Raw genomic sequence first — 22,675 nt, 5'->3', positions numbered from 1 at the left:
TTTTCTCTTTTAATAAAGCTCTCACTGAGAAACTACACCAATAGGAAAAAAAAAAAGGCAGTAGCAGTTTGTAATTCTATGGGCAAGGAGATACAGATGAAAGCAAGCAAAGATCTCCTGATTCCAAGCCAACTACTATATATATACCAACAAGAAGCTGCATTTTTTGGGTGGTGCAGTACCTTGCACGATTCCTGCCGCTGTATTCTCAAATTCCCTTTGTTTTAGCCTCTCATCTGTCCTGCAGGCTGGAAGTCAAGTGGGGTAGCAGACAGTTTTTATGGGATGGTCATAAAGTGCCCAACAGGAATACTACCGGCCTTGAGCAGCTGGTGCTTTTACGGCTGCTCTGAACCGCTGTTGGCCCAGGCCCGGCCGAGGCAGGTCAGGGAGGCCGTACCCCGCCCGGCAGCCGCGGATGGAGCCCGGCCGGGGAAAAAACTGCTTTTCTTGCCGTATGGTTGCTTTGAAATTTCCGTTCAAAGGCCCCCGAGGGGCACATAACGCTTTCCTGCGGGCCCTCTGCCCTACGCGGGCGAGGATTCGAGGCCAAGCCCTGACTAGGGAGCAGAGCCCGTGAGGGCACGGGGGGTGGGCAGGGTCCGTCTGTCCGTCCATCCGCCTCCATCGACCCGGGCCGGCCGGGCGGCTCCTCCGGGCTCTCCGCACCCAGCGGGTGCCCCTCCCTGCCCCGGGCCAGGCGGGAAGGCTGCGGGCAAACGCCGTCCCCCGGTGCGGGGCCGGGCCGCGGAAAGGGCCCGAGGCGGGTGATCGCGGGGCGGCCGGAGCAGCCCCCCCTGCCCGGGCCGGCGCTGGGCTCGTTGGCTGCCGAGCCGCACGGCGGCCCCCAGGAGGCGGCGGCGGCGGCCGGGGACGCTGAGGAGGAGCCGCCTGCGCGGCCCAGCGGCGGCGGGCGGGCCGGACACACCGACCGACAGACCGACAGAGCGAGCAGCCGCGGCACGGAGAGAGGGAGGGAGGGCAGAGCGGCAGCGCAGCCCGCGCCGGCAGCGCCATGGCCACCAAGGTGAGCAGCCCGGGGGGCGGGAGGCGGCGCCGGGGCGCCCTGTGCCCTGCGGGCCCGGCCGGGCGGGAGCACGGGGGTCCCGGGAGCTCGGGGGGCCCAGGAGCTCGGGGGGCCCAGGAGGACGGGCTGAGAGCCGGGGGAGCCGCTCCCGGCCCGGCCCCTGCCCCTCGCCGCCGGCCGCGGGAGGGACGGAGGGAGGGAGCGCCGCGCTCGGGCCTCGCCGCCGCTGGCCGGCCCCTGCTCCGGGCTCGGCGGGGCAGCGGCCACTCCGGGCGGGGGAAAGTTGTTTTTGTGCCGTGTTTGTCCCCCTCCTTCCCCACTCCTCGGCAGAACCACAGCAGGGTGGAAGAGCCGCCGGAGGCCGGGGGGGCTGGTCCTGCAGGCCGGGCGCCCCTTGCCCCGAGCCCGGGAGCGGCGGGCGGGGGGAGAGGCCTCGGGCGGCGGCGGGCCCGGCCCGGTCCGGTCCGGTTCTCCCCGCTGATGCTGACCCCGCGGGGGCGGCCGGGGACGGCTGGGCCTGCCCCTGCCCCTGGTGGGAGACCAGAGTCCACTCTGTGCCACCTCTTAATAGTGAGCTCTGATTTTGCGCAATTTTATTTTATTTTATTTTTTTTTTAAAGACAGGAAGTTGAATTGTTTTGTTCAGTTCTTCAATAGTATCTGCTGCTAATGCAACTGTCAAAATTAGCCCGTCCTGTCTGAAAGTGGCCTCTTTCTAAAGAAACAGTATTTGTTTACTATATGGGTTGATGAAAGCATCTCTGCTTGTGTAGGTGTGATTTAACATGCACCAGCAACTCGTCTGTGACTTATCTAAGTATCTCAGGAAGACTTTTTTGGTATTTGAGGTATTACTTTGAGTCACCTGATTCCATTAGCTTGGCCAGCAGTTTAAAAATTTTCCTTTTACTGAGGCAGTTCTCATACAGTGCACTATTTATGTTGTGCTTCTCTGTGCTGAAGAAATTCCACATCTTGAACGTGTCAGATTTACTGTGTGAGTAGCTGTCTCTATAACCATGTAAGCTGATGGGCAGTCATGTTTGAATAAACTTTTTCCCAAGCACAGAGAACGTGATTTTAGGTTTCAAAATCACTTAAGCAGTCTAAAAATACAGTGAATATAGTCAATATAGTGAAATTTGTGTTCCTGTTGAGCTTTCAGAATATTGTTGATAGACTTGGTTTTAACATTGGTGGGTTTCAGTTATACATGGGATGTGTGTATGAATATTTTTTAATCAATCTAACTATTGCAGGTAGCAAGAAAATCACTTCTACAATCCATAATACACAGTATGTTTGGCAGATACTGTACTAAACCAGTTTACTGCTTCTCACTCACTTTGAGGTGCACTATCCTCATGGGATCATGTGTTCTGTATCCAACACATGATATATTTTATTCATACATTTGGAAACTTTCACTTTGCTTTTCTTTAAATATTTTTGGAGACATTATGGTCCCAGACGGAAGGGCGTATGATTTCTGACTTCCTAACCCAGACTGGCTTGAAATCAGGTGGTGCAGTGTTTTTTTTTTTTCATTCTACACATTTCAAGCTCTGGGAATGTACTTTAACTTGAAGGCTAAAATTTGTAAGTGGTAGTCAGAAAAGAGTTGGCATTTTATTGCTATTATTTTGTTAGGCTGGTAACTGTGAGCAGTAGTGAAGAGAAGCTTACTTTATTTTCTGTGAGCTCTACCCAGGAGATGGGTCTCGCTCTGCAAACTGCCCTGTTTTCGATTTTATTTTGTTCACATTGTACTAAGGTCAGCTATAGTAAAGGATACATTGTTTTTTTTTTTTTGAGCAGTGTAAGGGAGTAACTGGCTGAAAAAACAGTTTTTAGGAGCTCAGCCAACTAACCAGTCACTAGTTCATTTGGAAAGTAAATTCTGTTCTTTAAATTGTAAACAAATTTCTCACCTTCTGCTTGTGCTCCTTCACAAATTGCCTCTTTTGAAAGAAATATGCAAGGTGTATTTGTACTTTATGTGAAATGTTAAAACTAAACTGTAAATAGTGGTCTGGAGTATTAATTTTTTGAACTTTCATGGTGTAAAATCCTATGTAGCTGATAAGGGTGACTGACAGTCTGGCCTGGCCTGTGCTGCACAGGCTGTTAGTGCTTCCTGAATTGATTCCTGTTTAAACTAGAATATACTTTCCAAGGAAGGCTGGGAGCAAATTCAGTCTTGATTTGAATGCTTTCAATGATGGCAAATCCAGTCTGTCTTTTTTGTTTGTTTGTTTGTTCGTTTGTTTTTAAACCATCAGCTCTCTTGCTGTTGATGCTTCTTTCTTTTGAATCTGAACTTTCCCAGCTTGTTTTCAGCTTTATCATTTTCTCTGCAAAATTTAGAAATCCTTGAATCAAGGTGTTAGATTTCAAGGGGATGGAGGATGCAAGTAGGGATTTCTTCCATAGCTAGCTTGTAATCTTTGGCTAGTTTTCTTGCTTCCACTTTGATAAACCACAGCATTTAAATTCCTAGAGTTTTTCCATGTATGAAGATGTGGTATACAGTTGTGTAATGTGCTGCCTCTTCTCTGTACCATTCAAAATCAATGCATTTCTTATTGAAAACAATAAAAGCTTTTAGGGGAAAGGACTACTATTTTCATACCAGGAAGCCTTCACTGATGCTTCCCTAACATATTTGTGAGCTGGCAACTTAATAGGGAGTCTTCTGTCAGAACAGGCCAGGGTTGCTGCAGGCCTTAAGCACTCTGAAGGCTGTGGAGGCTGTGTCTGATGTGAGCTAAACTAGCAGTGGCCATTGCTCCTTCTCCTTCCTCACTCCTCATCCCATGCTGTGTGTACATCCAGGACTCTGCTGCAGTACTTGTCAGGCCTGTTTTTAGCTACTGTTGCTGAAATAGCAAAAATATTCACAGAATGGAAACAGAGGGGTCATTTCTTCAGTTCTAGGTAGTTGCAATAGTTGAAAGTTTGCTCAGAGATGAAACAGAAGCTTGAGTGGGGTGGTATAGTTGGGAGGGAGAAACTTTCATGGAGAAGGATGGAAATAAAAATGGGAAATGGAGGATCTGATGCAGTTCTTTTGTTAGATAGATCCTTACTGTAGCTTGGCAGTGGATTTTGTGGTTTGCCCAAGGTTATGTGCTCCAAAAACTGAAACAAATGTTAAACCCTATCAAAATAAGAAAAAAAAGAAGATTGTTTAGGAGACTTCTGAAGTTTTACAGTCATTTAACTGAACTCAACTTCAGAGGTAAAGCAATTTCATGTCTACGTTGAAGAACCAGTAATTTAAGGTAGATACTTTTATTTTGAATGCTTCCTTCAGAAACACAGTTAGCCTTACTAATTCCTGATTTTCAACTGTGTCACAAATGATGGCAGAAAGTGCCTGAGCCTAAAACATTTTCAAAACTTGGTCACAAGGAAGATGCAGTTTGGTAAATGTGTTTCTGTCATAGTTGCTTACAAAAGCCACAGATGAGATTGTCAGCCTTCTGTGGGTTCCTTCATGATTTCTTTGGCCTTTCCTATCCTTTCCCCACTAGAGTTTGCCAAGTCCCAGCTTTACTCATGTCCTTTCTTTTGTTTTTGAGCTTCATTGAATCAAGAGAGCTGGAAATGTCAGGAAGCAAGATGCTGGCTTTTAAACAACATGCTCCCTACCTTAGCCTATTTTTAAACTTATTTATTATTTTAAAATGTAGGCAAGTCCTTTTCTTGAAAAGGCTGATGCTTTGCCATTTATTAAGCCCTGATTTCGGAAGGAAGTGTTGTTACTGAGAGAACTGGATAGGCCACACGCAAGACAGTTCTTCCAGTTCTTCTGGAGCCTGTGCTGATAACGTGTGGTGAGAGTTTTAATTTAGAAGTTGAACCTAGGAGCTGATTTATTGGTGTAACATTGTTGATGTTGGTGACATTGCTTTCCCAAGAGAGGAAAAGCCTTATTTTATAAGGCAGCTGTTGAAAAGCTTCATGAAGTTAGGCCTCTCTTACTGTCAATACCAACGGGTTTTTTCTTTATAACTTTAGGGACACTTGTATCCCACCATTATGTTTTTGATTGTTCAATGGTTTGTCTGCTTTGAGGACTTATTTGTCTGGTTCTGGTTTTAGGACTGGGCCCTTTTTTTGTGGAAGGAAGTCCCTTGAGATAAAAGTTTAGGCTAAATATTCTCTTCTTTTAAGAAGATACAGCTTAACAGTACTTCTAAAATATAGAAATGCTGTTCAAGGCTTTCTTGCCCATCTAATCATGCTGGATTTTCTCTTGTGAATGTCACTGGCCAGGTAGAGTTGAATTCAGCATGGCTCTTGTGGTGAGAGAAGGTCATGATTTACATGAAAATTTACATGAAAATTTCAGGTAGGGAAAGGTAACAACACATTATTCTTAAAGATTATTATGCTGAAGTGTGTATCCTTCCTTTCATCTTTCTTTTTCATTCTCTATTGTTCTTAGCAGTATAAGGCTTCCCAAAGAAGTTCCACATTTTCCTTTATACCATCACTGATCTGTACGTTTGCATCATGGATTGGTCAGAAACAATTCTTAGTTCTGAATTGCAGCTGGGAAGTGAAGCACCCCTCTGTGCTAAACCCTCCAAAATACCCAGACCTTGTGTTCTGTTATTCTATGTTCTGCATTGTCCTAATTTTGGAAATAGATTCCTCTCGTAAATCTCATCTTAAGGGCAGATTCAGTTAATAAATCTTAACACATCTGTGAGTTGGGATGATCCTCTACTGTGCAGATCACATCATAATCCATTCAACATGTTCCATTATTTAAATTCAGCAAAAAAGTCATAATCCAAAACATGAGATCACAGCTGATACATATATGTAGGATGTGATGGAACAAAATTAATTAGGTGAAGTAATAATTTTGATTTTATGTTCTAAGCATGTGAAATGTTTGGACTTTTTAGGCTAGTATTAAGTAGATGTGGTGATACTTCTTGGGGCTTTTTAGATTATTTTGGTTTGGTGCTTTGTTTTCTAAGGGGCAACAAGATGACTAGAGAAGGTGAAAATGCAGATTAATCACAGATTCCTGACCTATTGGAGGAGTGAGATGTTAGGATGAGCATGGGAACTGATAGAGTTATTCTATGAAGACAGGTTTTCTGTTCTTCTGTCTTTCTGTCTGGCCTTATGGTCCTTTAAAGGTTCAGTGATACACAATCTGTGTTACATTGCAGCAATTACCAGTTCAAGCCTTCTGATTTCTGTGCTGGAAAGCTGGTAAGATTCTGTGCGATGCTGTGCTTGAGTAATGACTCCTCTGACTCAGTTTTTCAAAGTTATTTTGAGCACCTAGGCATTGAGTCATCAGAGACTCATTACCAGGGGTCATCATTTAAAAACATGATTACAGCAGCCAAAGCGAAGGAAGTCTGGTATCAGATGTCATAAGCTACATCTGGTTTATAGATTCAGAGTTTCAGGTGTTCACCCTGGTAGAATTTCTCCATATATTGATATTATTTCAGCAATAAGGCTTTACCATTGACTGTAGCTTCGTAAAAAGATTTGTTTTACTGCATTCTTTCAAGGTTTTCCACTGAATTATCTTCCTCCTCAGACTCTCAGGTCTTGAAAAAACTCCTAGAAGAGTGTGGGGATATTCAATAAACCCCTCCTTATTTGATTAGGACATCTAGCAAATTTCAGAGTTTACAGAGATCACCAAGGTAAAAATAATTTGAGAATTTTGCCGTTTCAAATATGTGGGTGCTCTCCTGTATTAAATTTACAGGCAATTGTAACATTGGTGTTGGAAGGAAAACATTTTAAAAGCAGGTATTAGAGAAGAGACTGTAAAATAGTGAGAGTGATTTGTTCCAACCAGCAGTGCTGTAGGACAGATGAGCCTTTAGATATCTAGAATTATTTCAAATAAATAGCATTGCAATGTTTAGCATTTGAAGCTGAACCTCTTCTGTTTCAAAGTATGTTTCACAATTCCAGTTTCATCCAAATTCACTTTACACTTCTCTGAGGGCTGAAAATCACAGCATATGCTTTTATTTTCTTTGGTTATATTCCGACTTTCTCAGCAGTTTATGATTGGAAAGGAGCTTCCCAAGTAACAGAAAGTTCAAACAACAGAGCAATTTTGTAGTAGTCTAATAAGCAAAATTCAAGTGCTGCTGAAGAGAGGAAAAAAAAAGGTAACGTTGCTTACTGGAAAATTTAATTTAAACTCTGAGCTTTATCACTTTCTTTCCAAAACAGTCTTTATCTTTGAGCTTTGTATGAATAGGAAACCTCTGTCAACAATAAAAATAAAATTTAAAAATACATAAATAATAATTTAAAAAGACATTTAAGACCAGATTCATTGATTTTACTTTGGCAGATAGTTCTCTGTGAGACCCACAGTAAGGGGAGAAGGGCACAAGGCACAGCTCTTCCTGTAGGGAGCTGCTGTTACACAGCCTGGTCCAGCTTGCGTTGTTGTGAGGAGACATTTGGGACATGGTATGAAGGGCACATGAGCCATCCTGGGCACTGCTGGAAACAGGGTGTGTGCTCATAGAGGGTAAAGTCAAACCAGTGACTCTGTGTGAAGGTGTTTTTTGTGGGTAAAAGCTCTATTTCCTCCTGTGTTTTGGAGCAGCTCTTCCCCCAGGCCCTGCCCTTTAAAGGAAGGTGCTGTACAGGAGGGGTTTCCAATGTGCAAAATAGGTGGCTGGAGGGAGGAGGAGGTGGTGAGAAGGTGGCCAGTGCAGTTGTGGGAGGTCTCTGGGGAGTCCAGGCAGAGCAGCTGCCTCTGGGGAAGGGCGGCCACGTCTGGCCTGGGGTTTCTGCAAGTGGGACTTGCCCAGGTGAAATCGTTCAGTCCCACTCTTGTAAAAAAGCGAGAACTGGTGAAGAACTGATTGATGGGTCTTATTTCTTGTAACTTGTCATTGAGTTACTGACTTCTGCTCTGAGTTGCCATCTGCTGCTCCTTGGCAAGGGCACTGTTGTGCTTTTGTTTTGTGTGTTCATATGGTATCTCTGTTTAAACACAGTAGGTTTTGGACTTGCTTTGCTTTTCCCAGCATTCTGAGACTGCACTTCTCAATGTTCAGAGCAAAAATAAGTTGTCATCTCAATTCAAGCAAAGTGTTTGCTTTCCTGGTTGATAGAACAAAATGGCTAATTTGCAAGAACAGCTATAAAAATTCTCTTAGAATAGCTTTAAACTATACCTGCCTTCTGTACAATGGCTTTGGGGTTTTTTATTCTCTAAGATGAATAGGTAAGTGGTGTCCAGAAGAAAGACAATTGATAGAAAGCTATTACTTTTTTTTTTCCTAGTTTTTGTTTAAGTTCTAGTATTGCCTGAAGAGCCTATACAATTCATCTGTCTGCAGCAGTAAGGTGATCACTGATGAGGTGCTTCACTTCACCTTATAGCTTCATCAGATTTGAAAGTGAAGCTTAAATGTTTTATTTCCTCCACTCCGTTGGTTCTTTTTTTTTGGGGGGGGGTGTCAAAGTTTAATTCAGTAACTGAATGTTGCAATTACATATGATAATATAACATAATTAGTGCTTACCTAGTCAAAGCACAGTTCTTTCAGCAGTATTGTAATTTCCTTCCTTAATAGCCCTGTGTTTTTCTTCTGAAAATGATTGCTTGTGTAATACAAAATTAAGCATCTTCCTTGCTGCAGATAACTAGACCACAGTTTTGGAAGTATGTATGAAGGTTGTTGAATTACAATTTTTTTATCAACAGCTCTGTCACAATCTGTCAAGCTGCCAATTTTTCTAGTAATTCATGAGGTAACGTAAGTTCTAACTTTCTTTTCAGACTCCTTTGATGCTTTTTGTCACTGTAAAGGTTGCTGGTACAAGAAAAGTTTGTGAGATGTTCTGTCAATTTTTAAATGTTGCATGACTTAATCCAGTTCTGTCATTCGTTGTATCTCTTGGTGGAGTTGTTTGTTTGTTTGTTTGTTTTTAATTAAATGCATCTGTTCAGACATTCTTTTTCTTCTTTTTCTAGCTCTTTGTCTTAAAGTGGGATATACCTATACTCCTAGTGTGCACACTGCATTAAATTGCAGGTCATTAATATCCAGTTCAAATGCTGAGTGTTCTCTGGCCAGGACTATTGACTGAGCTTTGCTTATTTGAGCTGCCATTTATCATGAAATAAAGTTTGTAACCTTAGGGTCTTGTATACTTTTCTACACTGCCAATGGAAAAGCCTAAAATAGCTTTAGGCCTGGATACTTTAGAATCCCAAAAATGTGAAACTTGCCCATTTCTAGAGTAAAGATTATCTTCCTCTGATAAAGTAGTAACACATTTGTGTTGGTGTAACAGTTTCCTCACTTGTATTCATAAAATAAAAGTAAACATAGGCTTTCACAAAATAGTGTTTCTAATAAGAACTAAGAGATAACAGAACATTAGTATATTGGTTAATGTTGGTTATTCAAGTAACAGAGAATTTAGCAGAATTCCATGTGGAGAGCTCATCCCACTGCATTTCAGATTCCTTCCCAGCTGCTTTCAGTGAGCATGCTATTGAGCACGTGTTTTCCTATTAATATTTACCACTGTTTGGGACTTCAGAGTAGTACAGCTATTCCATGCTGTATTTTATGGAGGAAGTAGCATCATTTTAACATGCACTTACTTTGCTTTGCCAGGTATTCATTTGCTTCTCAAGTGGCCTGTGCGTGTGGTATGTTGAGATCCACAATGTATAATGGTGTGCTGAGTCTGAAAGGGCTTGAAATTCACTAGATAACCTTAGTGAAACTTTGTGCCTCTCCAGTTATTAGTATAATTACTAATTTTTTCTAATCTCTGCTCTGATAGAGGCAGAACTATTGTGTGACTACAAGCTGTCTTAATGAGTAGGTCACAATGTGGTGATTTTTCTAGTGAATGCTGCTGGCTTTTTCTGAAACCTTCATGTCTTACTGGCTTTGTTCTTTGGGGACAGAACTGTGGGGGTTCAACAGTGGTGGCCCTACAGTTTCAGGCAAACATCAGGGGACTTGGCAAAACAGGCTTCTGAAACACACCATTAAATATTGGTTCAGCAAACAGTTGCAAATGTTGCAGTTTGATTTCAGAGACGCAGTAATGATTAATCTAGGCAGAGATTTGAATCACGCTTGAGATAAATGGATCCTGCCTGACATCCATAAATGCAAACCCCTGCTGTACTTGCTGCATTTATTACTTTCTGTAGTCATGGTGAAACTGGAATTAATGTTCTCAAATTCGAAATTGTTGAGTCTCCAGTTTATCTGAGGATCTGAAAAAGGTTGGTATTCAGAAAGGCAAACATGAGGAAGGCTGGGCGTTTGGAGCAGTGCAGTAAACTGATTCTGAAAAAGGTCCGATATCACTGCAGCTCCTCACTGGAGCTCCTCACTCATGGTGGAAGTTCTGCAGTACATTTTAAACTGATAGCTAGTTTTAATGTTTCAAACAAGAAAAAAGCTTTTCGGGTGCTTAACCCAACTGAAAGCTCAGATGTGATTCAGGGGAGTATCTGAGTCAGTATTTGGAAATATCTCTAAATCACATGGGTGTCTTGAATGTATTTCTGCAACTGAATTTCCCTTTCTTCAGTATTGCTTGGGTGCATGGAGATTCTGTTCTTGGGTCTGACAATACCCCATAAGTGAGTCAGTATGAACACACCAAAATGTAACCAAGCACCTTTTTTAGTAGTGCATGATAATTATTCTGAAAATAGGCTGCTTTTTTTTAAACCACTGAACTGCTTTTAGATAATTCTCAGACTTTATCATTTTAAAGCACTGCTATAAATCTAGAAAGAATCATAGTTTCTCTTTGCTTTTTTCATGCTCTGTGGTATGGTTATCTACCCACCTGGCTTATAACTGCATGGAAGGAAGCTATAATTTGTTTTAACACCTTAATATTTTAAGATCTGTTATACTCTCACACTTTTAAGAGATCTTAGTCATATAACCATTTTAGACCTCATACTGCATCAATGACTTTTAGTCACAGATGCTTGAGTTGAACAAGAGGCATCCTGTATAGAAATTCACTTTAATGCAAGTTCTTGGCGTGCCTGTAATGCTGGCCATTTCAGTGGGCTTTAGGAAATGTTTATGTTTGCTTACAGGTAGACAGCTGTAAAGAAGCTTGTGTAGTGTGAATCAACAATAAAATATGTAAAAAGAAAAAAGAGTGTGACTAGCCTGAACTGAGTTCAGGTGGTCTTTCATGACCAGAAAATGATTTTCAGCAAGACAGTGAAGTCCTGTGTGGTAGATCTGAAGAGCTCATCTGTCTTTACTGAAGAAAGCCCAAGTTGCTAAACAGGCTAGTAAGCTGTTGTCTTTATTACTACAGGAAAAATTTCCAAGTCTCTTTAACACTTGAAAACTTGCCTAGACACTTCTTTCTTACACAAAATCGTACAGAAATGGTTTCAAGGTAAGCTTATTGCACTTTAATTCTAATTCTGGAAGTGCCAATGGTTTAAACCACATGTGTGTTGGTGGGAATTCAGTATTGCATTCCTGTCCCTTACCCTATAAAGGCTTCAGACTTTGTGTTTTGTACTTTTTGGAAACTCTTCATGATTTTTTTATCAATTCCAATATGAGATAGATATTTTAATCCAGTGGAAATACTTAATTAAATAATTGCCTAAAATATTGTAGGCACAACCAGCTTCTGTGTTCCGCATCTGTCTGCAAGCATGTTTTACTTGCAGGAAGAAATTGTGCATTGTTTCTTAGATTTTTGTCTTTGTTTAATTTGCCTCTAACATGCTCATAGTCAGTACTGTTGACTTCAAATGATTGGCTGCAGGCTAGAGAAGTTATTTTGGAGTTGAAAAATTGCTCAGAGGAAAGTGAGCCAGTGGGTCAAGACACATTTTTAATGTGAATTTGTAGAGTAATGTGAGGATCCAGCAATTACAGCTGGTGAGGGAACTTGGAGTAATAATACCTGAATATTGTGACCTCTGTTCATCCAGAAGTGGAGTTCCTTACTGAACTTAGTTTCACTTTTTGGGTGAGTTTGCTTTAATTCTGATGTTGCTGAAAACAAAACAAAATTGTATTGAAAAGAAATGTAATACTATAGGGAGGTTTTAATTAAACATGTGAATTTTATTTTTTGCTTATTGTTTAATAAAATCATAGTATAAAATGTTCCATTTTCTTCAAGCTAGTTTTCTAGGCAGATGTTGTTGAGCACATACACAAGAAGTGATGCCTAGTGTAATACAAGCAATATGCATTTTCTCCAGTTTCTCTACATTAGTTAAAAAGATAAACATTGGTGTCTCTTCTTCATAATAAGTCTTTATCACTGTACTGGCACTTGCTTGTATAATGTATAATCTCTTGAATTCCTACGGTACTGTTTCTGTGGGAGTCTGTCTTAGAAGACAGTGTCCCTTGTGTCTTCTTATGCTTCTGTTGTCAATTTTTTGTTTGTTTCTTGTCTCTTAGGAAAGCCTGTGAGAGGAACATGTAGACATTTCTTTACCATAGGCAGGACAGAGAGTAGCTGCCACTCCAGGCTGAGACTGGTAGCACTTGGAGAGTCACTTGATGTTTCTGCACAGGCTATCCAAATGCACACTTTGCCCTGTAGTTTGATAGAGGGACTAAAATGAAAAGGCATTTTTTTGTCAAATCATAGCCCCAGATGTTTCCTCTATTAGTAGTATAAATGCTTTTTATACTTTAAAGGCCAGGCTGGATGGGGCTTTGAGCAGCCTGGTCTGGTGGAAGGTGTCCGGTCCCATGGCAGGGTTGTTGAAACAAGATGATCTTTAAAGTCCGTCTATCCCAAACCATTCTGTGATTCTGTGATTCAATGTTGCAGGTGATGCAGTGAAAATCTGTTCAGACGTAGGGCACTTAGCTTTTAAATGAACTTGGATTTCAGGATAAAGGGTAGGGGAATGATTAAATCTACCTAAATGTTAGCCCCTGTTGGAAGAAAGCTGGTGTCCTCAGTCCTCTGGGGTGGGAAAGACATGAGGGGCTCCTGTCTGTATTCCTGTATTCTTACTGTTTTTCTCAGCATTTTGGACACTGGCTCTTTTAAACTTCTTGCAGTATTCCCTATAATATCCACAGTGGGACTTAGGATGTGTTTTGATCTGTGGAGAGTTTTTTCAAAGATGCATTGATTAAAACGTGGCAACGTAAGGTAGTCTGTTTGTGAATGGTGAGACAAAGCAATGGCTGAGCTGTCATTTAGATCCATGACTACCCTATGTCTTCCCTGGAGCTTCACTGGCACAGTGAAGACAGCGAGGGGTTTAAGGCTTCTGCTTCAGCTGCTAAGTCAGATGTCTTGCACTTGTTCTAAGCAGTAAAATACCTAAAAACCAGTCCTTTGCTACAAACAGTGATCACAGGGCAAATTGCTGTGAAAGATCAGTACAGAAAAAAAATGTAAAAGTAGTTTTAAGTAAATTGCCTTTTGTGTGGAGGAGTATTGTCACTTTTTAGATTAAATGCTTTGTTTTGAACCATTCTTTTGGATGTAATCAAAAGATACTGCTAATTTCTGATGTATTTGCAGCTAGTTTTTTGTCTTTATTATTTTCTTTCTGCTTTCTTAATTTCTCTAATCCTGAGATCTCAACCTGTATCTCAGCTTTTCTGGGATGTTTCTGTTTTGTTCTCTTAGAACTGCCCTTTAGAATGAATATTTTACTTCTAAAAACAGTATATGTGGAAAAAAATAATGTAAGAAACCTCAGGAAAAATGTATTAAGAACAAAAAACTAAACCCACATCCAAAAAACTTCTAGAAGATAACTAAAGAATGAAGTCTGGGAAGAAATAAATACATTTCCCCCTTCTGTGCTTCCAGGTGTGATCAACCTACTGCTTATCAGTATTCCACAAGCAGTGGATTTTAAAGGCTTATGCTTACTAGACCTACTGGGGAATATTTGTACTAACTGAAGCAGTTTTTACAGTAAACTGTTCTGACTGAAGTTTATTCATACCAGATGTGTTGCTGGAGTTACTTGAGGTGACCAAAAGCCCTTTGTTGTTCATCCCAGCTAAAAGCTTAGGCTGCTGTCCTAGAAGAGAAGTTCAAGTAAGTCTTCTTACTGACATGGCTATTTAAAATGTGAGGACTTGATTTGTTTGGAGCCAATGGTAATGATTAACTTAAATTTTTTTTAATTTTTTTTTTGGCATTCTGCCAGGCTTCCCAAATTTTGGTTTCTGCTCCTCCGGTAGATGCAGGTTGCAGAGAAACCTGCACTCATCTGCCTTGTATACTTCCCGAAAGAGAAATCCTGAATTCAGTCCTCATTCTGTGAATATGGGAACTGCTGCCACCAGCATAAGGTGTTGCCATCTTGCCTCTGTGATACAGCAGTTGTATTTCTTACAGTGGCACCGAGCAATTTAAACCTGTGAATCCCTGTCTCTTGGCAAGAGCACTGCAGGGTGGCTGAAGCACTGAACTGTGAAATGTGTGCAGTTATGGGAATTTCATGCTATGAAACTTCTATGGATATTTCCTTTGTGCTATCTACCACTGCCAGCTGACCAAGAAAAGCACTTGTGGTACAAGTTTCCTAAATTGTAACACATGGTTGAAACAGATCGCTCTATGGTGTAATGCTAGATCTCTTTTTAATACAAATGAAGTCCTCTGCATAGGGAAAGCATTTTCAAAGCTGTGTCCAGCTTTTTTAGGGGCTTCTCCAATTTTTGTGCTATAAAGCACTGTGATGCAGAACTGTTGCATTGCAGTCAGGAAGTCCAGCATTACAAAAACATTTTGCTTCAGAAGTGTGAACATAAAGAAGAACCAGTAGTCGGTCTGTGGGGTCGTTGATCATTTGTCTCAAGGAAGGCTTAGGCAGGGAGGCTGTTGTAAGAGCTGCTCTGAGCACAAGGGATATGCATTAGCTGCTTGCCTGTCTGCTTATGGCTGGTGAGGGGTACACAGGGGCTTTCAGGGTCCTTCTCCATGACAGAGCTACCCTGCTGCAGCTGGACTGTAATGCAGGGAAGCGTGGCCCTGGGCATGTCAGGATTGTTCAGTTTCAGGGTAAGGTGCTTTTCCAGTTGAGCCTTGAGTGAAACATCTTGGAAAAGGCAGAAGGATTCTTCTCATGAGAAATAGGTGTTTCTGTTGCTTTATCACCTCTTTCAAGATTCTGTGGAACATGCTGCGGGAGCCAGTGGATCAGGATGTCTGCAGAGATCTTGGATATTCATCTAGTAACTTAGTGAAGCAACAGAGTAACCTTTCATTGGAAATTTATTTTAATTACTTTTGCTAGACGACTTCCTTCCCACTTCATTTACGCTGAAGAGCCTTAACACTGACGGGTAGAGTTGTACAGTCTTAAGTTTGCTTTCAGAAATAAGTTGGCAAATGTTCTTGGTTTTTGTTGTTGGGTTTTCTGTCCTTTTGGTTTTTAATATTATGGAAAGAAGAGGGAAGTACTCAATTCAGACACAAGTAATGGAGAAAAACCAAGTCTGCTCCAGGCCTGCAGAGGAATAATACTTTCATTAATCTGGATACTGCTTTTCTGTGGGCAATCTTTGGTATTTAAATATCCCTAGGCATGATTCTATCATAATTTAAAAAAATACAATAATAATTATTGATTGCAATGCTTAGAACTTCTCGATGTTGGGAAGCTTCACAGTGTAGTAAGTTAGTAAGTCTGTAAATTTGGAAACTACAGTCCAGTTGTGTAACTACAGCACGTAGAACCAGCTCCAAGGAATGCTGATATAACACTGAGAATTTCCAGTTTCCTTTTTATTTCCTTCTCTTTATTGCAGTCTAAATTTTTATATCCATACTGCTGAAAAACTAATTTTCCTTTAACTCTTACTGGTTTCCCACATCTCGGACTCGTAGACAAAACTGCTGGCTCCCTCTCATTCTGGAGAAACTGCAATATGTGCCAGAGGTGCAGAGATGCTGGGGATCAAGGAGCCCTTTCCCTCTTGGCGTGTGCTGTGGCAGGGCTCTGCTTAATCCGTGCCAGCCTTTCCTCACACAAGGGAGCATGACATGAACATCAGGATGTGTTCCAAGCTCCCAGTGGAGATGCTCTGTTGCCACCTGAGCAAAGGGAGGCAGTAGCTTACAGTACAACAACCAGGCCTGCTTTTTGGTCAATGAAATCAGTTAAAACTTTGGGTTAGCAGGGTTTTTTTTCTCAAAGGAACTGACAAAACAACTTCAGAATCCAGAACTATTTGTATCTTGGAGCAGAGGTGATGGTGAGAGAGGGGACATATACATGCAACCAGTAGAAGAAATTAATTTTCTTACAGCTAATAGATTTGTTAATGGTTCCTTCTCATTTTGCATGTTCGCAGTATTCTGTTAATGAAGCAGTGGCCTTTATTCCACCAACAAAATATTTTGACTTCTGAAGTTCCTGTAGTTCTTGGACTGTTTGGTCCTTTTGTATGTGATCAGAAGTAAATATGAAACACAACAGTTACTGTAACAGTTTTGTTGGTTTTTTTTTTCTAAGCTGTATTTTTAAAAAGTTCTCTTTGTGGTGGTCATTACATGATCCGGAATTCATCACAGATTCCCATTTTATGAATATTGAAAGTGTCCCTAAGCTCTAATATTCAGTGTGTGCATTGCAGCGCCAAGGAGCTAAAATCCTTTTCTTGTTCAGTGCTTTTTTCCATGCCCATTTGCAATTTTGCATTGAGTTGCAAAGATCTATCTTTTAAGTCCTGTCTGCTACTTGGACACAATATTTATGACCAGTGAGAAGGAAAAAGCTTGTTGGAAACCATTTTCCATTTTGTAGTATTTTGGAACTTATTGTCATAATTTAAATAGGTTTGGGGCTGTTGTATCTGCCCAGGGAAAGGCTAGGGGTTTTCCATTGTTAACTATACACTTACTAATTGGGGCAAAAACACTTAGTCACTTAGTTTTACTTTAAATTTGTTGAGTTTATACTATATTTCCCCCATTAAATCTCAGCAGTAGGAGGGTAGTGTTAAAGCTTACTTGCCCAAAGTTCTTAAGGTCTTCATTTCTAGCCTAGGCAAGTGAGCCTAGAAGTGCAGGTGAAATGGAGAGTACTGGCAGAAAAAGATGAGGAAGGTATTTGAAATATCAATATACAGGTTTCAGATGTACCTCAAATTCTTAATGCTCTCTGATAACCTATTTCTATAGCATTGCAATTTTTTTTTTAAATTTATTTTTCAATTTCTTAAAGTGTAGTTAGCAAGGTTTGTTTCTAATTTTTTCCATATTTTCTACTTTTTCTAACTTTTGAAACAGAGCAGGTGAATAAGTGGACTTTAGCATAACGACTTTATTAAATTCTATATATCTCTTGCTTTTTCCTTCTCTACAAGCTGAATGCTTCCTTTTTTTTTTTTTTTTTTTTTTCTGAATAACTTCTATTTCACTGCTGTATCTGGAGATTCTAGTGTTTGCATCTGTTCTTTTATTGGGCAGAAATACATTTTACCTTTCCAGTCTGGTCATTACTGGGGATGTTTTGCCAGGCTTTTTTTCTGAAGGCTGATAAAGTTTGTCTGTTGTCTTTGTCCTGGTAAACTCTCATCTTTCCTGTGAATGGAATTTAATGCTATGGTGTATTACTTGAAAAAGGCCAAGAAGTCTCTCTGGTTAAGAAAGCTGTTTTTCTCATGATTCAGATGCTCAGCATCTGAGTGCTCTTAAATTGACTTGCAGAAAGTGGATAAATTTTGGTAACCTGCTGTAAAAAGGACATGTTCAAAACCTCCATCTACTACTGCTGAAGGAAGAGCTCTGGAGAGTGGTGCTTTTTACACCCCTGCTTAAAATGTACTTGTATTTCAAAAGGTGTACTTTTTCTCTTCAGTTCATTTTTCAGGAAAGTAAGGCAGCTTATTCTTATATTTCCATGGAGGCCAGATGTGCTGCTGGAAAGAAAGCAGTCAGTGTTATTATTGAACACAGTTTTTGCATCTTTATCTCTGTTTTGCATGGCATAATCTGAGAGTGCTGAAAGCCTCAATTCTAAAGGGAAAAGTTTTCATGCAAGGAATTCAGAGTGCTTAGGACACATGGTTTTCTGCAATGTTGTACTGCTCTAGTGGAGAAGACCAGGTGTTTGATTTGTTGTGCGCATGGTTTGGGATTAGATTTGTCGGCTGAACAGCTGAAACATGTGTGTTTTTTCTCAGCTCTGTTTTTATTTACACTGAAGTAAAGTGTATTTTGACCAGCCAGAAGTATTTCCACATGATACTCATGAAATTAAAACGTGGGGATGGGAAATTCTGTTTTCCTCTGGTTTTATGTAAGAAGCTGTGTCTGAGTGAGGATCATAACAACCTGCAGTTTTGAGACAGGCAAAACTTGATGGTGAATGTCTTTTGGTATTTTTTTTTCTATCACGTATCTTACTTTCAACAGAAATTATTTTATTGCCTCCTTTGACAGAAAATACTACTTTTTGCTTAGTTTTTTTTTCTTCCCTTTGCCCTCCAAGTACAAGAAGGAACTCATTGCTGTATACTGAATGATGTTATTAGTAAAATCAAAATTTTCAAACATTTCTTTGTGTAGTGTAATAGCAGAGTCAGTGCACACCAAAGCCTTTGTGTATCTAAACACTTAAAAATTAGATTAGTTTTGTTTTTTCCCTCCCTCTTCATGCCAGATGTAACAAGCCTACTCTCACTGCTTGTTTCTGTATTTGCATAGTTCTTCCCATATAGAGTCTCAAAGCATAATTTTACGTGTTACATTTTATGCACAGCAGTGGTTACTTACAACTGCAGTTACTTGCTTTTCTTTTTCCAAATTGCTTGCTCTATGAACTACTTCCCTTTACCCAGAATGGAGTCGGAATATGTCTATATATAAAAAAAGAAATCAAATAGTTTGCTGAAGTTAGAAACCTTTCCTTCTTCCCCTGGAAATGTTGTACATATAATTCTGGACATGACAGAGAACAACAAGTCTTAAATGCTTACAGTAAATTATCTTCAACAAGCTCCACATGAGATTTTTATCTTTCAAAGTTGTTGTTACTGTTGAGTTTGCAGTTCAAATCTAGGAAATGTCAGCTTCCTATGTGCTGAGTTGCTCTTTGTACACTCAGCCTTACCCCACTTACTATTTCTGTGAGTTAAGGATAATTTGTGCTGATACTTCCTTAATGAAATCTTCTACATAAGCTGGAAGTCTCACTGTTACGTTCTTTTCCACATACAGGCTCGTGTTATGTATGATTTTGCTGCTGAGCCTGGAAACAATGAGCTGACGGTCAGTGAAGGAGAGATCATCACAATCACCAACCCGGTAAGAAAACTGAGATGGAATTGGCTGCAGTGCACTTTCCTGACCTACTTCTACCAGCTGATGGATGGAAAATGGTGCTGGTGACATCTGAAAGCCCTGGCTACCCTTCCCTGAAGAATTAGCAAAAAAACCCCAAAATCAAACAGAATACAAAGAATTTTCTAATAGTCTTGCGGAAACAAATGCAATATTTTGGAGAATGGGGCCTTCTCAGACTGTGCCCACACACTTAAGAATGCACTCAGCTTTGTTTTCCTCTAAACAGAGATGAGAAACAAGTAAGAGGAAGGAACTAATGGTGGTGAAAGCCTTTACATCTGAATGCCTTGTCTATTTTTGTGTGCCTAATATTGTACATTTTGTGTGGATGTAATCTTTCAGGTGCTTGCCACTTGCATTTAAATAAGACATCCAGCTCACTTCTAGGTTTTGAGTTTCTTAATCAATTACTTCAATGTTCCAAGTTTGGTAAACAACTCACAACAAAAAGTTTTTACTGAAATTTTGTGTCCTTTCATAATTAAAGAAACATGGACAAGGTATAGGGAAGAAGTGGTGACAATACAATTAAAATGCTATCAGGGCATTGTAACTGAATAGGACATTTCAGCACTGATATTTGATTTATGTCCGCATTTTGAATTTAATTGACCTACATAATTATTACCCTTGGTAACAAGGTATTAGTTGATTGTACTTTGTATCAACCAATTTTTGTGTTAATGATATGGCTTAGTGGATAGACTTGCCTTTTAAAACAAATACAAACCGAAACCACCTGATCATGAAGCCAAGTCTTATTTATCCATTTGTATAAAACATGGATTCTGCAGAATAAGCTTAATTCTTTGAAGATCCTAGTCATGTGTAATCCTGATAATTTTTAGTTCCACTGATCTTAAATACTTGAAGCAGATATTTAATAGAGCCAGCACCTTCTTGGATAGTGTGCTCTCTGAATTCGGGAGCTTTATGCCGTTTCACAAAAGTAAGACTAAATATAAATAAATAGATCACCAGTTTTAAGCTAGTTCTCACTGACCAAGACATTTGTGGCTTAAGGCAATATACTCAAAGCCAAGTAAAACTTTGTTTTATGCTGTCCATGACAAATTGCCACAAAGGCTCTTGATCTTTTTTTTATAAGTTTAGATTGCAATAGGTTAAGTCATGCAAGTCCACTGATGATTGCTTCTAAGTGTAGCAGTGCAAATATGACTTCTGGCTCAAGACATCATTGCTCCTGCAGTTTAACCAAGCTAGCTGAATTTATAATCTGAGATGTCTAATTATTTTTGTGTTCTTGAGCATTAAGCTTTTAGGTATGTAAGAAAAAATAAATGCAAGTTGTTATTTCACTAACTGCTTGATCTTTACTACATAAAATCTTGAATACATAAGCAGGCTTCTCCTTATTGGAGTGCCTGTAAAGTGCAGGATTACATAAAATTTTGAATAAACAAATTAAGAAAACCCAAAATTCAGTAATCGCTGTCTACCATATGTGTCTCCAATTTTCATCTGTGAACTATCTTGACATGTAGCTATGTGTTCCCTAAACTGTTTGATTTAAAACACAGCTGGTTTATTCCAGATAATGTTGTTCTGGAATTAATTTGGTTTAACTGCAAAGGTGTACAGAGCTTTCGCAGTGTATGTAGAATATGTGTTTAAAAACCCCTGAACATTATCAGGATGTCCCACTGAGATCAGAGCCCAACTTTTGTTAGTTGTTTCTAAACTAATAGCATGAGACTGCCTCTGAAAAGAAGTGTGAAGCAGAAAGAATGAGTCCAGACCTTACATGGTATGTGGCTCTTTTAATCTTGAGAATAGCCTTAACATTTCTGTGGGTGATAGCTCTCACTCATCACATGTCTCTGCACCTTCAATAAATGAGGTGGAGATTTTAGAGATATCATCAACAGCTTAATTTTTTGAGTCTTGTTTCTTCATAGTCTATTGATTAAAATTAATTCATTGGAATTGACATACTAATAGCTGTGTTTTTATGCAGTTTGTGGCCAGACAGTTGACTGTGGTTTCGTAAATGATCAAAAGTGCTGAAAAATCAACCAGTTTTCCCCTTCATGCTTATTAAAAATCCAAAGTCCAGAATAGCTGTGTAAAACCAGCACAGTCTGTGGTGTGTTTAAATGAGTATCTGTTGCTTCAGCAGCTTTGAGCTGGTTTGTTCAGTTATATAGTCATAACCATGTTTTGAACATTGACAGCAATACAGTGCTTCCTGCTGAGCATTTGACATTTGATAGCAAGACAACGCTTCCTGCTGAGCTGTTTGAAGCATGTTGTGGGATCCATCTAGCAAAATTATTTCTATATTACTTCTTTTAGGATGTTGGTGGAGGCTGGTTAGAAGGAAAAAACAGCCAAGGCGAGAGAGGACTTGTTCCAACAGATTACGTTGAGGTAAGTGACTACACTGCTCTGCACTAATAAAGCAGAACTACTGAAAAGGCCATCTGCTGGTTTGCTGACCAGACTGAAATGCTCAAACAGAAAGCTTGGAATATATAATCTCATTGTAGCAATTGTTGCTGGCTTTGGAAACCAGTGCAAACATGACATTCAAAGTTCCCGAGCTTCTTAGCATTTTCCCAAGAAATGCAACAGGAAGCTGTCTATAGTAAATACTGCTGCTCTGCAGAACATGTGTTGTTTTGAATCTGCTTTAGGTTTTGGGGGTCTCATAATCCAATAATTGGGTTTTTTTTTTCTGTTCAAAGATAGAAATATGGAAGTGAAATGAGTAATGCAAGATTACACTGGTGTTGCTGTGGCAGACTTGCCACATGCTCATAAGTTTGGAATGAAGCCACATTTTTGGTGCTCAGGATGTGGGTTACCAAATTCAGTGACTACTCAGCTTTTCTTTTTACTGAGACCCTCTGATGTCTCTTCAGTGCATGTTCTGATTTTTGTTTAAAGACCAGTGGTATTGTTCTGGGTATGGAATGGGATCTCAGTGCAAAGACTGGAATCTCATTCACTCTTGAATGGCCCAGTATCTGCATGTGTGCAGGTTGCTGGTTAGGGGGGTGAAGACCTTGGGTGTAATTCCTGCAGCCTCTTAAGGCATGTGCCTCTCTTCCTTCACCAGTGCCGTGTTTATTTAAAAAAACAAAAGAGGGAGGAGGGGATGGGAAAGCAGGATCATGCTGGCTCACATGACCTTGTGTTTTTGCTCCAGTTGGTTAGCTCATGGTCTGGTAGCTTTTGGCTCTCTAAACTTACTGTCCCAAATCCATCCTCTGAGCATTGAGTTCCCAGTCTCCAGGCACTTACATTAACAACCTTTAATCCCGAAGGAATTTATAGATAGGTGTTCACCACCAC

The 22,675-nt window shown here is 40.3% G+C and overlaps 1 protein-coding gene across 2 annotated transcripts in view; it reads left to right on the top strand.

Annotated features, from left to right (window-relative positions):
* The first annotated feature begins 909 nt into the window (after positions 1-909).
* SNX9 (sorting nexin 9) overlaps positions 910-22,675 on the top strand; it is a 59,348-nt gene continuing 37,582 nt past the window's right edge. For both annotated transcript variants that reach the window (XM_083856086.1, XM_083856085.1), the window contains exons 1-3: positions 910-1,027; positions 19,232-19,318; positions 21,674-21,748. In XM_083856086.1, the coding sequence (XP_083712212.1) occupies positions 1,016-1,027; positions 19,232-19,318; positions 21,674-21,748 (174 nt within the window). In that variant the 5' untranslated portion in view covers positions 910-1,015. The remainder of the gene's footprint in view (positions 1,028-19,231; positions 19,319-21,673; positions 21,749-22,675) is intronic.

Source organism: Zosterops lateralis, assembly GCF_965231275.1.
Source record: "Zosterops lateralis genome assembly, chromosome: 3".
NCBI classification, from domain to species: Eukaryota; Metazoa; Chordata; class Aves; order Passeriformes; family Zosteropidae; genus Zosterops; species Zosterops lateralis.
The sequence above is the reverse complement of the archived record's forward strand: the minus strand, read 5'-3'. Positions and strand labels throughout refer to the sequence as shown.